Source organism: Vigna unguiculata, chromosome 3 (assembly GCF_004118075.2).
Source record: "Vigna unguiculata cultivar IT97K-499-35 chromosome 3, ASM411807v1, whole genome shotgun sequence".
NCBI classification, from domain to species: Eukaryota; Viridiplantae; Streptophyta; class Magnoliopsida; order Fabales; family Fabaceae; genus Vigna; species Vigna unguiculata.
The window spans coordinates 8,896,144-8,911,826 of NC_040281.1; the positions used below are offsets into that span (position 1 = coordinate 8,896,144).

Genomic DNA, 15,683 nt, shown 5'->3' on the forward strand with positions numbered 1-15,683 from the left:
CCCACCTTCCTTTTTTATTTATGTGCTTCACTATATTTTTAGATCATGAAATTGTAATTGAGAAGTTTTCTTCAATAACAGATTGCCACTTTTTTGATGGATGTACGGCCATATGTGATGTTGTTGAGGAGTTTTCCTCAGTTGATGATCAATCCAAATATTTTAAGTCAGATGTTCTTCAGTTCCTTAATTCAAAGAGAAGCATGGAGGCAACACAAACTATTTCTCCAATCCCGATGGCCTCGACCATATCAACAGAAGTTAAATGTTGCACACAATCTTTATTTATAAGCTTCTATCACAGAAAAGAAGATTTTATGGACTTAATAGCCAAGGGTGATTTGGGGTTCATTTGTTCTGCATGCATATTGAATGATTCCTTAGCATTTTTAGATTTGATTTTCACTACCTTTGTGTTTTACTCTGCACATGATTCTGTTTTAGCAAAATGCAACCCAACCTCCTTTTCCCTGTCAGTTCTTGGTATCTCTTTTTCCCAATCTATTGATGGGAAAAGTGAAATTGGCCTTTGTCTTTCTTCTGTTGATATTTGGCTTCATTTGTCTGAGTGGACCGAGGTTGCTAAATTCCTTAATAAGTTTCATGCAAATTTGGAAAAAGGTCCAGGCCAAGCAAATAGTTTGTCCGTGAATGCTTCTGAAAGCACCTCAATACCTTTTACCTCGGAAGAGGTCAAGAATGATGTCTTAATAATGAAGTCAGAAAATGTGTGTATTGCATTTCACATCCCTGTTTGGGTTGGCGAAGAAGCTTGTGTGGAATTACAGCATGCTGAAGGTCTCAATGTGAAACCTTCGAGTGTCTCTTTTGATATATTTGAAGCAAAGGATGCAAAACTTCTTACTGTTTCTTTCAACATGAATGGTTTTGAAATAACCGTAAGAAGCGTAGGTATCCAACTGAAGTCCAAAATGGACAAAATAAGTAGTTTAATAATTATAGTTGAGAATGGAAAGCATACATCTTGGCCGCTTCTTGATGTAATTCAGGTTGATGTGGTTGCTGTATTTTGTAAGAATCATCCTAACGCCATCAAACTCAATGTGGAGATCATATGTGATAATGCCAATATATGGATTTCACATCCTGCAATTCATTCATGGGGTGCTGTAAAATTTGATGTTCTGGAATCAGGATCTTCTCAAAATTCAACTATCAGCAGCATTACTTTCGAATTCCGCATGAGGAAGGTTTCTATTCTCATAACAGATGGAAGGGTATGTTGATATCAGCCTGTACAATGCATTTCATTTTACTGACATTTGATTCATTAATTACTAATCGTTTGATTCTCATATTGGTTTATCAGACTAAAACTTTAGTTCCTATACTAATCAAACTCTTAGTTTTTAAACTGTTGCTGACTGATACTTATCGAAATTGAACCATGGATCCAAATACAGTTGATTTTGGGTCCAAAACACTCTTATTTAAGTGTTTTGTGTTCCCTGTAGTGGAGCCATAATGGGCCTGAACTTGAAGTTCTTGTCAGAAACATCTGGTTTCATATAGTTGCAAGTGGAAAGCAGATGGAATGTTCTTTCAATGGTTACCTTCAAGTAAACTACAATAACATAGAAAAGGTGTATTTAATAAAAGTTCTGTCTCGATAGATACCATTGTTATTGTTTTAATTATTTTGCATTAACAATTTGGTTGTTGTTGTGCTCTGCTAATCTTAAGGTGTCATGGGAACCTTTTATCGAGCCTTGGCAGTTTCTGCTGACATTAGTCAGGGAACAAGAAATGACTGTTCTGCCGAACAGGTCTGTTTCGACAAATATCGTTCTCAAATCTACAACTCAGCTGAACATTAATATCACAGAATCCTTAGTTGAGGTATATAAAATTTTGTTGTTCGTTTTTATGAGTTTTTCTAGAAACCTGTTATTTTACATCCTTGTAGATCATTTCTTTCCGTTCAGTTTATGGGCTAGTTTGGAAATAACTAGTTCAGGTTCTTTGCTTTTGGTGACTGATCATTTTGAATAAAAGTGAACCTTGGACATGCCTCATAAATAGCGTGTCCTGGTGTTCGACTTATCGGATACTGATACGCTTACGACACTCGTACAACATGTATCAATGACGTGCCCAATTTGCAAGACATTTTTTTTTGTTTCTGACATGATTTTTACCTAACTCCAACATAATGTTATTAACCACAAATACAATTATTTTCTAAAAAACCCATAAACATTTAAACTTATTATATAAGTTTCTATTATGATTATAGAAATAAGGAAGAAATCTTATATTCTCATTTACTTTTCCTATTTTGGATATTAGATAGATAGATTAGATTCATTTTTGTATTAGGTGACAATGTGTTTAGATTATTTTATTTGACTAATCTTGTTTATAGATGATTTGAGTATGTAAATACATAATGATCTAATATATAGACTTGTGTCCCTGTGTCTTACATTTTGGAGACTAGACGTGTTGAAGTGTTTGTGTCTTGTCCAGTGTCCATGTCAATATCAGTGCTTCATAGATTTTGATAGGTTTACAATGTAATTATTATTTTTGTGACTGGAAAATTAATTTGAAGTATCAGTCCATACATTCTCCCTAGAGTTATAATATGTAATTCTGTCCTCAAATTTTAATATATTTCCGTGACATTAAATTTATAGTGAAGATTCCAGTTCTGTTGGCTTGTGTTTTCTGTTCTTGTTTTCTCCAGCTAATTTGTTTCCAGTGAATGGTGAACAAATTTGACTTGAAAGGATGGTCCTTACATTCTACTTTTGTAAGTACTGACATGATATTGTATGTTGAGATGGGGAATTTTGTTTTTCATCTTTCATTTAAACTTTTGGCTTGCATGGATATTTTGGTCTTGCCTAAAGAATTAGGATAGCAATCTTGGTAATCTTGAATTACTGTTTTGTCTGATTGTTTTTAATGTATAGTATTTGTCAATAATAGTGATTGTTAACCTTGAGTATTTCATTTTGCAGTGTCTTTCACGTGCTACAGAGATTTTCTTCGATGGTCCAGGTCTAATGAGATTGGATGATCACAAAGGCAACAAACTTTTGCATTCATCATGTGCAGAATATATGTCTGCTAGAACATGTGGCGCTCCTTATGTTTTGCAAAACCTGACTTCTGTGCCTCTTTCTTACCGTGTATATCGTGGGCTTGTCAATCCTGATGAGTTTCATGGTTCTAATGAGAATCATGCGAAATATGTGCAACCAGGTTCTTCAATTCCGATATACATGGATGAAAATACAGAAAAGAAACTTTCTCGTTTCAGGCCTTCTCATTCTTCTGATAGTTTAAGTGAGCAAAGGACAAATGGATTTACTCATCATTATCTTATTGTACAGCTCGAAGGAACTTCAAGGTCATCTGATCCAATTTCAATGGATTTAGTGGGACTAACATGCTTTGAGGTTAATTTCTCCAAGTCTTATAATGAAGCTGCTGAGGATGGTAGTCTGAATACAGCCCCTACGTTGGTTGTTCCGGTTGTATTTGATGTTTCAGTGGTGCGCCATAGCAAATTAATACGAATATACTCCACTGTATGTACTAATTGGTTAAAGTTTTCTCTAGAGTCTAGATTTTCTGTTGACAAGGACATCTAGATTTTCTGTTTACAAGGACTCGTCCATTTTACCATCCTTATTAATTAGATTTTTGTTATACAGGTTGTTCTTCTAAATGCAACCTCAACACCTCTTGAGCTGCGGTTTGATATTCCCTTTGGTGTATCGCCTACGGTACACAATTTTCTCCAACTATTTAACAACTTCTGCTGTTAATGTATTGTTATTTTTATATGATATTTTTTTGTGATGTATCATTTCATTAATTCAGCTATTAGGTCCAATACAACCTGGGCAACAGTTTCCTCTTCCTCTTCATTTGGCTGAAGCTGGCTGTGTAAGGTGGCGGCCAATGGGGAAATCTTACTTGTGGAGTGAAGCTCATAATCTCTCCAATCTTCTTTCAGTTAACAGCAAAGTTGGAAATTTTAAATCTTTCATGTGCTATCCATCTCATCCAAGTAGTCTACCATTTCGGTGCTGTCTATCTTTTAAGAATATGAGCTTGACTTCATCTGGATTGCTGAAAAATAAGGTCCCTGCGGATGATGTAAAGAAGCACTACATTCATCACCTGATCTTAAGTGCTCCACTAATAATTAACAATTACCTTCCTAAGGAAATTTTGTTGATCAGTGAGAGTGGTGGCGTAGACTATACTGTGAGAGTTTCAGAGGTTTGTGATTGTTGTTTTTATTTTATTTGTTCATTTAATTTGTTTTTGTCTTTGTATAGCATCTTCATTTAAGTGGTGCAACAGTCTAAAGACTTCACATATTTTCTTGTTTTAGGTGGGAACTTCTGTATACCATATTGATCCCTCACATGACCTAGGACTGGAGATCTGCATTGATGGGTTTAAATGTTCTAATTTTAAATTTCCTCGTTTAGAAACTTTCTGCACAGTGGCAAAGTTCAGTGAAACAAAGTTTTCATCTTCTGAAACCCTTAAATTTGAACCAAATAATTCTAGTGGTAATTGATTTATATGTTAATTTTTGTCTTGTGTTAGTGTTGTTCGTTCACCTCTAAATGTTTTGTCTTGCTCTTGTAGGTCCAGTATATATTACTGTAGAGAAAGTAATGGATGCATATTCTGGTAGTAGGGAACTCATCTTTTCTGTTCCCTTTATTTTATATAACTGTATGGGTTTTCCCCTGTGTGTGATGGAACCCACTGGTGAAACGAATGAAAGGGGATTTGTCATACCTTCTTATTTTGACATGGGTGAAAATGTAATGTTATCTTATAAAAAGGATGGTCTTTCCTTGCTTACATCCAACCGTGAATTACCTGTGGAAGTACCACATAATCCAAGGAGTTATATGAAGAATCATACCGTTTCTTGCAGAGAGGATGGTAGTGCAAATTCTATCGGCAATTACCATGAGAATTTTGGAAGGCATCAAAGTAAAGTTCATTCTATATTGGGAAATCCTTCTTCGGGAAGATTGAAGAGTACCCTGAGCTCAAGGATCCAGTCCACTTGGAAGGATTCAGGTTCTGGTAATCATGAGCATGAAAAGGTTCAGCCCTGCATTTATTCTCCAAGCCCTGATTCCTCTGTAAATGATGCTTTTGTTAAAGTCAGTAGATGTTTTCCTGAGGATGTTAGACAACGGATGCCATATTCCTTGTGGTCAAATCCATTTTCTCTGCTGCCACCAAGTGGTTCAAGCACTATCCTTATTCCTCAGTTGACTTCAAATTCTGCATTCATTCTAGCTATGTCATCTAACTCAGTTGCTGAACAATATGCTGGGAGGACAAATGCAATCACTTTCCAGCCTAGGTACATATTGGTCTTCATAGATATTGTTATTGATGAAATCCGTTGGTCAACCTACCATTGAAGGTGTAAGCTTTTAATGTTGTTTGTTCCTAGAAATGCCAGTAAAGCCTCTCTGGTGAAGTGCTCGGGAGTCTGATCTTACTCTTGATAATTTGGGAGTAGTATAGAAAATTTGTATTGACCGGCATTATTTCCCCTTTAGTTCAAAAATGATGTTCATTCTGGGATGTGTGTTGTAGTTGAAAACCATTCTGTTGCCTTGTGAATACCTTTAGGACGACAGATTTCTGGACAATATTCATATTTGTTTATATTAGTGTCTTTTCATGTAATCGTTGTTATCTAAATGTGCAGATATGTAATCAGCAACGCATGTAGCAAGGAAATATCTTACAAGCAGAAAGGCACTGATGTTACGTTTTATTTAGGAATAGGAAAACATGATCATCTTCACTGGACAGATACAACCAGGTATGTATCTTGGATAGTTTGTATTGTTCCTTTATTCTGAACAAAGTGTAGTTGTTTGTTTCCAGTAGCAAAGAAGGTTGCTTTCAGTCTGTTAAACACATAGCAACCAAATAGGGCTGGATGTAAGAGATGGTTTTGAGAAAAAATAAAGTCTCACACTGACTAAAGATAATTTCATAATATGTTATATAAGTGAGAGCAATTGTCACCTTATAAACTGATTTTGTAGGATTAAGTTAGGTTTAAACCACTTCATAAAGTGATATCATAGCCTATCATAGATTCATTAAAAGGATCATTCATCAAGTCCAAGAGTGCCAAAATACGGTATATAAGTGAGGCAAATTTAATAAGCCAGTTTTGTAGGTTTAGTTAGGCATAAACCATTTTAAAACAGGCACACTGTTTGCACTTTGTATTTTGTCTTTTCTTTATCTCGTTCTTCAATCTGTTCAAACTATTTGTATTCTAACATATGACACAGGGAGCTGCTTGTTTCAATTTGTTATAATGAATCTGGATGGCAGTGGTCTGGAAGCTTTTTACCAGATCATCTGGGTGATACACAACTGAAAATGAGGAACTTTGTTTCTGGAACATCAAACATGATACGGGTTGAAGTGCAGAATGCTGACATATCCATGGGAGATGAAAAAATAGTTGGAAACATCAAGGGAAACTCTGGGACCAACTTGATTCTTTTGTCAGATGATGACACTGGGTATATGCCATACAGAATTGATAATTTCTCTAAAGAGGTCTGTCACTAGTTTTTAAGTTGCATTACTGCTCTAGTTGTGACTCCAAAATAGTTGAACTATTTTATATGATTACTAAAGGATTACTGTTTTTATAATAAGATCAAGGTTAGGGACGACAACGGGTCGGGTATGGATAATGTCTATCCGCTACTCGACCTCCAACAAAAATGTCCACCCATTACCTGTCGGATCTCCGTATGAAAAATACTTGTGAGTTTTAGAAAACTTGCAGCTACTTGTGGATATTTAAAAAAAGATATTTTATAAATTTTTAAAATAAAATCTAAATAAATTACAAAAAAATATAAAATTATATATAAATTAAATTTTAATTAATAAAATATAAATTAAATTTTAATTAATAAAATATAAATTAAATTTTAATTAATAAAATATAAATTAAATTTTTCTTTTTGCGGGTAACGATACTCATGGATACAGGTAGTATGATACGTTGCACCCGATCCGTTTATAAACCGATATTAAAGTACCTGGTACACGCAGATTCGCCATGGATTTTATCTTGGATACCTGCGTGCACGGGCATTTTTCCTATCTCTAATGAGAGTGTTTCCTCTTTTTTATATGCATGTTGATGTGTTTGTTGAGACTTCTCTAGATTTTCATCTGAACGCATCTGTCTTAACACAACGACAGAGTGTTATACTACCAGCTGAGGTGAGGTACATATATCATACGAGCCATTTGGTTCTGTTAGCAATCATCGCTTTAGGAATATTGTTTACCATTGGTCTCTCTATACAGCTTCATCTAATTTGGTTCTGTTAAGAATCTATGCAATTTTTTTTTCTTTAAATTTACATTCAAATTCAAAAGTCAATGCCGCTTTCTATTGCATTAATGGAAAAAACTGTATGAATGTATTGGTTGTATATGGGTACTTCCTAAAGACATGCACCGAACAAAATTCTTAATCTGTTGTCAATTGAAATCTATTTGTTATTTTGGTACTTTATAGAGATTGCGAATATACCAGCAGAGGTGTGAAATGTTTGACACAGTCATTCACTCCTATACTTCTTACCTGTACACATGGGATGAACCCTGCTACCCTCGTCGACTAATTGTGGAGGTAAAACTTTAATCCTTTTGCACAATGGAAACTTCAATTTACTTTATCTTAAGTGATAGCCAAAATTGAAGGTACCTGGAGAGCGAGTTTTGGGATCATACGACCTTGATGATGTTAAAGAATATATGCCTGTCTGCTTACCATCAACCTCTGAGGTAAACTATAACATGTTATCTGCTCATTAATATTGAAAGTATAGGGCTTTAGGCATAGAAGCAACTGAGAAGTAAACTACATGGTGTGTAGACAATTCACCAAGCACTAAACCTTTATACTGCACAAACTTGTAATCCCATTTAAATGGGGTAATAAATTATTATTTGGAAATGTGGAGACTATTTCTGAGGTCATGTTCAACTATTTTGTGATGTATGTAAATGATGTGATTATATCGTAAATAGGGAAATACGTTCAACTAATAAATTGGGATGGTCTCCATTATTAGCCAGTATTAGATTTCGCTATATTATACTTTGAATGATTATAAAATAAAAGATTTGTGTTATTAAATACACAATTTACAACAATAAAGAAACTTTTTAATATATCATCATGATATCATGAGATATCATTCAAAGTTAGGGTATTTCCAAATTTCTGGTTGTGCTATTTGGTTCAGTAATAATTAGGGTATTACCTTTTTTATTCTCTTTGTGCTTATCAGCTCTTAATATTTAATGCAATCATTCCTTGTGATTTACATAGTGTAAAGTTCTACATTTAGAATTTTTTATATTGTTAGACATTTTAATTGTGGTAATTATGCAATTTTAGCATTTACATAATTATGGTAACTAGGCGATTAGGATACCTGTAATTATAACCCATTTTTTTAATTTCTATTAAAATAGGTGCATTACCTATGCTAAAATTCCAGTTTTTTAGTATTTTTCGCCTATTAAAATCTTTTATCAACAAAAAAACAACAAAGGGAATTGTTTCTAAGAACATCTATTTTCAATTATTATAAGAGGTTTTGGCAGTTGTTTTAACAATCTGATCTGAGCTATTTTATTGACATGAATGAATACACAATTGAAGTCTGTTGATTTTACATGTATTCTAGGACTCAAGTCTAGGTTCTACAATTTCAATTTTCTTATCTTAGCTTATGCAAATATTGATTTCAGAAGCCCGAGAGGACTTTCTATTTATCAGTACATGCAGAGGGAGCAACAAAGGTGCAAGAATGTTGTTAGATTTCATCTTATATCTGACCTGAAAAAGTACATTTACTGACCTCATGGTTATATATACATATATTTTCAGGTCCTTAGTGTTCTTGATTCAAATTACCATATCTTTAATGACGTGAAGAAGTCAAGTGCTGCTCATGCTACAGAGAAAAGGTTGTATGATCAGAATGTGGTAAGGGCTTCAGAATACAAGGAGAAAATATCAATTTTTGTTCCATATATTGGGATTTCATTGATTGATTCATACCCACAGGTAACTGAACTGAACTTTATTTTCAGGATCTCTTTTATTCCACTATCTCTGCTAATCATACTTTTATTTCTGTAGGAATTGCTTTTTGTCTGTATTAGGGATGTTCAAATGAATCTACTGCAAAGTTTGGATAGGCAATGTCTTTCCTTGCTAATATCATCCTTACAAATTGACAACCAATTGCGCTTTACTCCATATCCAGTATTGCTATCCTTCGATGGTGGATACAGATCTGGCCAAGTTGATAATTTTAAATCTAGGGAGGATGGTACAAGAACAAGAATCGAAAATTTAAGTCAAATGAGCAGCTCTTCTGTTCCTGTATTATGCCTAGAAATATCAAAGTGGAGGAAAAAAGACATTTCATTTATTTCATATGAATACGTAAAATTGAGGTTTTTATTTTCTAACTTTCTTGCATCTTTACAGTTTACTGTTACTGCTTTGATTTTTTGTTGATTATGTACTTTAAAGTCAATTCTTACATATTATGCTTAATTCTTGCAGGATTGAAGATTTCCGTCTTGAGATTGAACAAGAAGTCATATTGAGCTTGTTTGAATTTTTCACAAATGTCTGTTCAGTGCTGCAATACGGAATCATGCCATCTTCAGATCACTATGATGGGGCATCTCTAGAGAATTCATCCTTATTTGTTCAAACTAGTGATAATTTCAGATTAAGTGCCGACCAATGTCCTCCAAAAATTGCTCCAATGTTCAGTGGAAAACATAAAAGGATTGCATCTTCTCCTTCCATTGTTCCAATTGGAGCCCCATGGCAGGAAATCTATCTGTTGGCCAGAACTCAGAAGAAAATTTATATTGAAATGCTTGAAGTAGCACCAATCAAGTTGACTTTAAGGTCAGTTGCTCATTTTAGGTTTTTTCCAACTGCAGTATTCAGTTTCTACGTGTACTATTTCTGAAGCAATGACACAAATTATACAAATGCAGTTTTTCCAGTGCCCCATGGATGCTTCGAAATAGGATCCTGTCACCCAAGGAATTTCTCATCCATGTAAGTAGAATTCCATTTTTCTTTTGGAAGTAATTTTGCACTGCTAGAGTATCAATGAAAGTTGAGCTCTTTAAGATGACTCACATCAGTTAGGAATATATGACCAAATTAGTTCTTATTATATTTGGGCAGTGCTTCCCCTGGCCACCAAGAAATGTAGTTCTAGGAACTTCTTGTACCAAATATTTAGTCCTGGGCATGAGGGAGGATGTTCTACTTATAAAGTGGTTTGTTTTTAACAGCTTATTTTTAATAATTACAGAGAGGTCTTATGGCTCTTGCTGATGTGGAGGGAGCACATATTTATTTAAAGGATTTAATCATTTCACATCATATGGCTAGTTTGGAATCCATTCAGGAGATTTTGATTAGGCATTACAACCGCCAACTACTTCATGAGACTTATAAGGTATAAAAATGATTTATATTTCAGAATCATGTATCTTCACTATTCAGGTTAGAAATGCTAATTATGCATGAATTTCCAAAATCATCAAAATCATGTCAATTATCTGTAGAATTTTGTAACATGTTCATTCTTTCTATTAATGTATCTCATATATTTGAATTAGGATCGAAACTTTTTTGTTGAAAATATTTTAGTCTGCTCCGATTGGAATGATTAATTTCCTTATAATTGAATTGTAAGGTTCAAGGAAACATAATGAACTAATCTTTGTTAAATTATTACTTACTACCATGGCTTAATGTGCATTAAGCAATCCAGTTTCATATCTGTATAACACGATGTTCCATTATTTGGTAAATTTGAAGTTGTTTGGTTCGGCTGGTGTCATTGGTAATCCCCTGGGCTTTGCACGGAGCATGGGCCTTGGCATTAGAGATTTCTTGTCTGTGCCTGCAAAGAGCATTGTGAGGGTAAATGTCTTATATGCTGCCCCTTTTTATTTATGATATCCTTGCATAACAAACTATTTTAGCACTATTTGATCCATTTACAGAGCCCCACTGGACTTATCATGGGCATGGCTCAAGGCACCACTAGTCTTTTAAGCAACACAGTGTATGCTATTAGTGATGCAGCTTCTCAATTCAGTAAAGCTGCACGCAAGGTGTTTCTTGGTTTGAATTAATCAATGTTTGACTTGTAAGATTTATTTATTTACTTTCTTGTAATCATTGGTAGCCTATTTTGTGTAGGGTATTGTTGCAATTACGTATGATGACCGAGCAGGTTCAAGGATGGAAAAACACCAGACAACTGTAGCTTCTGACAGTAAAGGTGTAATTAATGAAGTCTTAGAGGTATGTCAATAATTCCATGTTTAATCTTTCCCAAAAATCTGTCCACCTAACCTCTCATAGTTGTAGTGATGTTCTTCAAGATATACTCCACTACCTCCTGGAATTCACCTATTAAAGTTCTACTCACTTGAATTAATATTTGGAATTTGGGATTGATTTTCCCAACTACAAGAACATAACTAAACCCAAGTGTTGATTACGGTGTATATATATGTATATATATGTGACACTTATTACTCGTAGCGTCTTCTGCTGCCTGTGCAATTTTGGTATTCTGCATTTCCACTATTATATCTATTCCCGCTCTCCATCTTCTTGTTGTTATTGCTGTTAATGCTATTTATCTGAAATTTTTTATATGATCTTTTTATTGAAGTTGTTTCTGCTCATCTATGTTGTTGATAGGGACTCACTGGTCTTCTCCAGTTTCCTGTAACAGGAGCTGAGAGGCATGGTCTTCCTGGTGTTCTCTCTGGTGAATCAATTTGAATGAGTTGTTTACAAGTTCCTTAATCCTTTCAAGCAACATTAAGAATTGCCGGGGGCAATTGTTGCTTGAGATGGAATATTCTCTTTGCTTGGCTACTGACCGTGCTTTCTTTTTCTTCTTTCTCTGTTGAAGGAGTTGCATTAGGAATTACAGGACTTGTGGCTAAACCTGCTGCTAGTATACTTGAAGTAACGGGAAAAACTGCTCTCAGTATTAGAAACCGTAGTAAACCCAGTCAATTAAGACCTCAACACTATAGGGTTCGGCTTCGCAGGCCACTGTGCCGTGAATTTCCATTAAAACCTTATTCGTGGGAAGAAGCTGTTGGAACATCCGTCCTTGTGGAAGGTGATGACGGTTTGAAGTTTAAGGATGAGAAATTAGTGGCTTGCAAAGGCCTTAAAGAAGGTGGTAAATTTGTTGTCTTAACAGAAAGATTTGTACTGATTGTTTTCAGTCCAAGTTTGATAAACTTAGGGAAGCCTGAATTTTGTGGCATCCCAGTTGATTTGGAATGGATAATTGAATGGGAGATTGGATTGGAGAATATAATACATGCGGACAGTAGTGAAGGGGTTGTACACATAGTTGGTAGCAGACCAGAGTCCTTATTAAGGCAAAATCAGCATTCTCCCAAGGGAAGATCCGTACGTTGGAACCAATATGCCACTCATCTTCCATTTCCTCAGACAAACTTGGAACTATCAAGTAAGGAAGACGCAGCCAATTTTTTACAGATTTTATTGTCTGCTATCGAAAAAGAGAAAGGTAAAGCATGGGACTGTGGCCGGATTCTGCATCGTGCTAGAATGAAATAGGTTTAAGTTTAGTTATGTCTGTATTATGGAAATATAGTTTCTACCACTACAATGCAGATCTAGATTGGCATGCCTCCATAAATTGGAATCACCAAGTTTTCTGGCTTTGGGGAGGAAATAAGATAAGCACTTACATACATGTCTTCATTCACATTTCAAATATGTATACATTTCTTTGAGGCTCTTTACAGTTTTAGGTTCAGAGTCCCTTACCATGCCCTTCTCCTTCCTCAACTTTCGACGTCTAGAACGAAGAAAACATGGAAGAGAAGAGGGAGGGAAATTTTGATGTAGAAAATCAAAGCATTGAGCAAACAACTTCGTATGTTTTCTCTCAGTTATGCATTTGTACAGAAAAAATTGTATATTTTACCGTTGCCATTTTGTTCCGTGTTGTTAATATTACCAACGATTGTGTAAATATTATTGCTTTTAATTTTTTTAGTAACAATATAATTAGTTGTGTAAGAAGATTTGTTCTAAGCTATTATCAACCGTTGTTGTGACGATTGCGTTCACATATTGGTAGTTATTGACGCAATTTTTTAAAGTTAAATCATGTTCAGAGAAAGATTCTTAAAAAGTGTAAGTGTATTTTTTTTTTTCCATTAAAGAAAAGTAAGAAAAGGAAATGTTGTAGTCTTTTCAGAAGTAAACGGCCTCTCTTCTCCTTATATAACTGTGTATATGATTTGGTTTTATTTATGATTAAAAATATATACTAACTAAACATGGTCATATATAGTTTGGATATTAAAAAGAAAGTAAAAAAGAAAAACTAAATTAATTTTCTGTTCTGTTTTATATCGGTTTTATACTTTTATTATATTATTTTGTTAATGTGTCCATATATATATATATATATATATAAAACTTTTTAATGACTATCATGTGATAAAAAAAAATTCTATTTCAATATAATTAATGTTTGTTCTCTATAATATTATATATAATATTTAATATTAAATAGTTTGTTAAAACATTTATAATTTTTTTCCTTTTTCTATTGTCAAAACACGCTTGTACAGTATTGTATTAAATTTAAAACATGATTTTTGAAATGAGTTTCTCTTATATTTATTTTACTTCATTTTAGCGCTCTTCAATAATGTAACATTATCACGACACTTCTTTCCCCACCTCATTCATATATTAACATAGTGTAACTAAAACATGAATTAGGTTAGTCAAATTAGATATCTTTTTTTTACATACAATTTGTAGTATGTAGTTGAAATAATAGGTAATATAATAGTTTTTTAAATAATTAATTTTAGTTTATATCAGTTTTAAAGTGTCAAATTACAAATTGAACTACAGCTTTTCAATTTCAAAAGAATACAAATCAACAAAAATAAAAGTTTTGATTTTAAATTAGTAAGGAAAACCACTAAATGACTTCCATTTTATTTTTAGGGGGTGTTTGGATTGGGGAGAAAATTTGAGAGGGTGGATGAATGAATTTAAAAGGATGAAAAAGAGATTGTGGTGTTGTTTGCATTAAAAAAAGATAGTATGATTTAAGTGGATTTGAGATGAAAATTTAGGAGAATTTGTGTATGATGTGATGAGTATGATAGATTAAAAAATGTTTTAATGAATAAAATTATATAATTATTATTTTACTCTTGAAAATAAAGATGATATAAATTTAAATATAAATAGTGAAATTGAATTTTTTATTTATATTATTATTATCTTTTACCGTTATTTTTTAAAAATTACAGATAAGATTTAAGCTAAAGAAAATAAATAATATTATGTGTTGAACCTTTCACACAACCCTTTTAGCATGTTCTTAAGCACGGGGTTGGATGGGAAACCAATTCTGATGAAACAGAATGGGTTGAATGAGTGAGAAATCAATCAATTTTTAAGAGGTATAATAGTCATTTCATATCGTATATACAGTATATACTCTCCCATCTTCATTTGATGCGAGGATGAAATTATCTTACCTACTTGCAAATCTGCTCTAGTACTTCACATGTCATTTCGTCTCGTTGCACAGTAAATCAAATAAAAGCAAACACACGCTTAAGCTTTGAATTGTTAAAACAATTTTGTTATCATAAACATTGAGTAACTAGGGATGATGCCAATTTGTTACCGGTAAATACATATCATAATTAAGATTATCCATATGATAAAATTTGATGTTGATAAATAGTACTCGCAGTATTTATTATCTATAGACAAAGAATAGTGTAAATTTTAATATACTTCTCGTATTCACATGTATTCGTTACAAAAATAAATAATTTATATTTTATTAAATTAAATTAAATTTATATTTTATTAGACTAAATTTAATTAAAATTAAAATTAAAATTTAATTTAATTTAATTTAATTTATTTTTTTTATAATTTTGTTTAAAAACTTAAAATTTTCTTTTTTAAATATTCACGTGTACGTGAATATCATCAAATTTTAAGAAATTTTACAAATGCTTTTTAAATGGGTATTCGACAAATAAATGGTAAATAATGGATGATTTTTTTTATTTTTATTTTTTGGATTGGATAACGAATATACATTATTTATATTTGACTCAATCTATTATCATCCCTAATTATAAGAGGAGATAATTCAATGTTTAAATTTTTAGTGAAAAGAAGTTTATAGTTTGTATTTATAGAAAATGAATACGATGGGATAAGATACTATTAACATCTTAGTAAACATTAAAAGAAAAATTTCACGTGGAAATATTTGCAGGTAAAATTTAAAATAATATAAAATAATATTTTTAACTATTTGCATGTTAATATAAAATTTACAAGAATTATAATAATTAATCCTAAAAATATATTTGTTAGTTGTTAGTTTTTTTTTTACCGTTTTCCTTTTGTAATTAAAGTTATTGACGAGAAAAAAATTATCTATTAAAGAATTGTTTAAATTTTAATTTTATGGACGTATATTTTTTATTTGAAT

The 15,683-nt window shown here is 32.8% G+C and overlaps 1 protein-coding gene across 6 annotated transcripts in view; it reads left to right on the plus strand.

The window, feature by feature from the left end:
- Positions 1-13,251, plus strand: part of LOC114177994 — a 42,532-nt gene extending 29,281 nt beyond the window's left edge. For 5 of the 6 annotated variants that reach the window (XM_028063643.1, XM_028063640.1, XM_028063644.1 and 2 more), the window contains 23 exons: positions 82-1,238; positions 1,476-1,604; positions 1,705-1,860; positions 2,988-3,560; positions 3,687-3,758; positions 3,856-4,260; positions 4,376-4,559; positions 4,639-5,377; positions 5,732-5,848; positions 6,333-6,606; positions 7,589-7,702; positions 7,774-7,857; positions 8,833-8,883; positions 8,972-9,151; positions 9,227-9,546; positions 9,659-10,015; positions 10,108-10,171; positions 10,434-10,580; positions 10,946-11,050; positions 11,134-11,244; positions 11,333-11,437; positions 11,843-11,912; positions 12,060-12,745. In XM_028063643.1, the coding sequence (XP_027919444.1) occupies positions 82-1,238; positions 1,476-1,604; positions 1,705-1,860; positions 2,988-3,560; positions 3,687-3,758; positions 3,856-4,260; positions 4,376-4,559; positions 4,639-5,377; positions 5,732-5,848; positions 6,333-6,606; positions 7,589-7,702; positions 7,774-7,857; positions 8,833-8,883; positions 8,972-9,151; positions 9,227-9,546; positions 9,659-10,015; positions 10,108-10,171; positions 10,434-10,580; positions 10,946-11,050; positions 11,134-11,244; positions 11,333-11,437; positions 11,843-11,912; positions 12,060-12,745 (6,200 nt within the window). Of the gene's footprint in view, positions 1-81; positions 1,239-1,475; positions 1,605-1,704; positions 1,861-2,987; positions 3,561-3,686; positions 3,759-3,855; positions 4,261-4,375; positions 4,560-4,638; positions 5,378-5,731; positions 5,849-6,332; positions 6,607-7,588; positions 7,703-7,773; positions 7,858-8,832; positions 8,884-8,971; positions 9,152-9,226; positions 9,547-9,658; positions 10,016-10,107; positions 10,172-10,433; positions 10,581-10,945; positions 11,051-11,133; positions 11,245-11,332; positions 11,438-11,842; positions 11,913-12,059 lie in introns of all 6 variants that reach the window. The other variant, XM_028063642.1, reaches the window with a different exon arrangement.
- Positions 13,252-15,683: the final 2,432 nt, after the last annotated feature.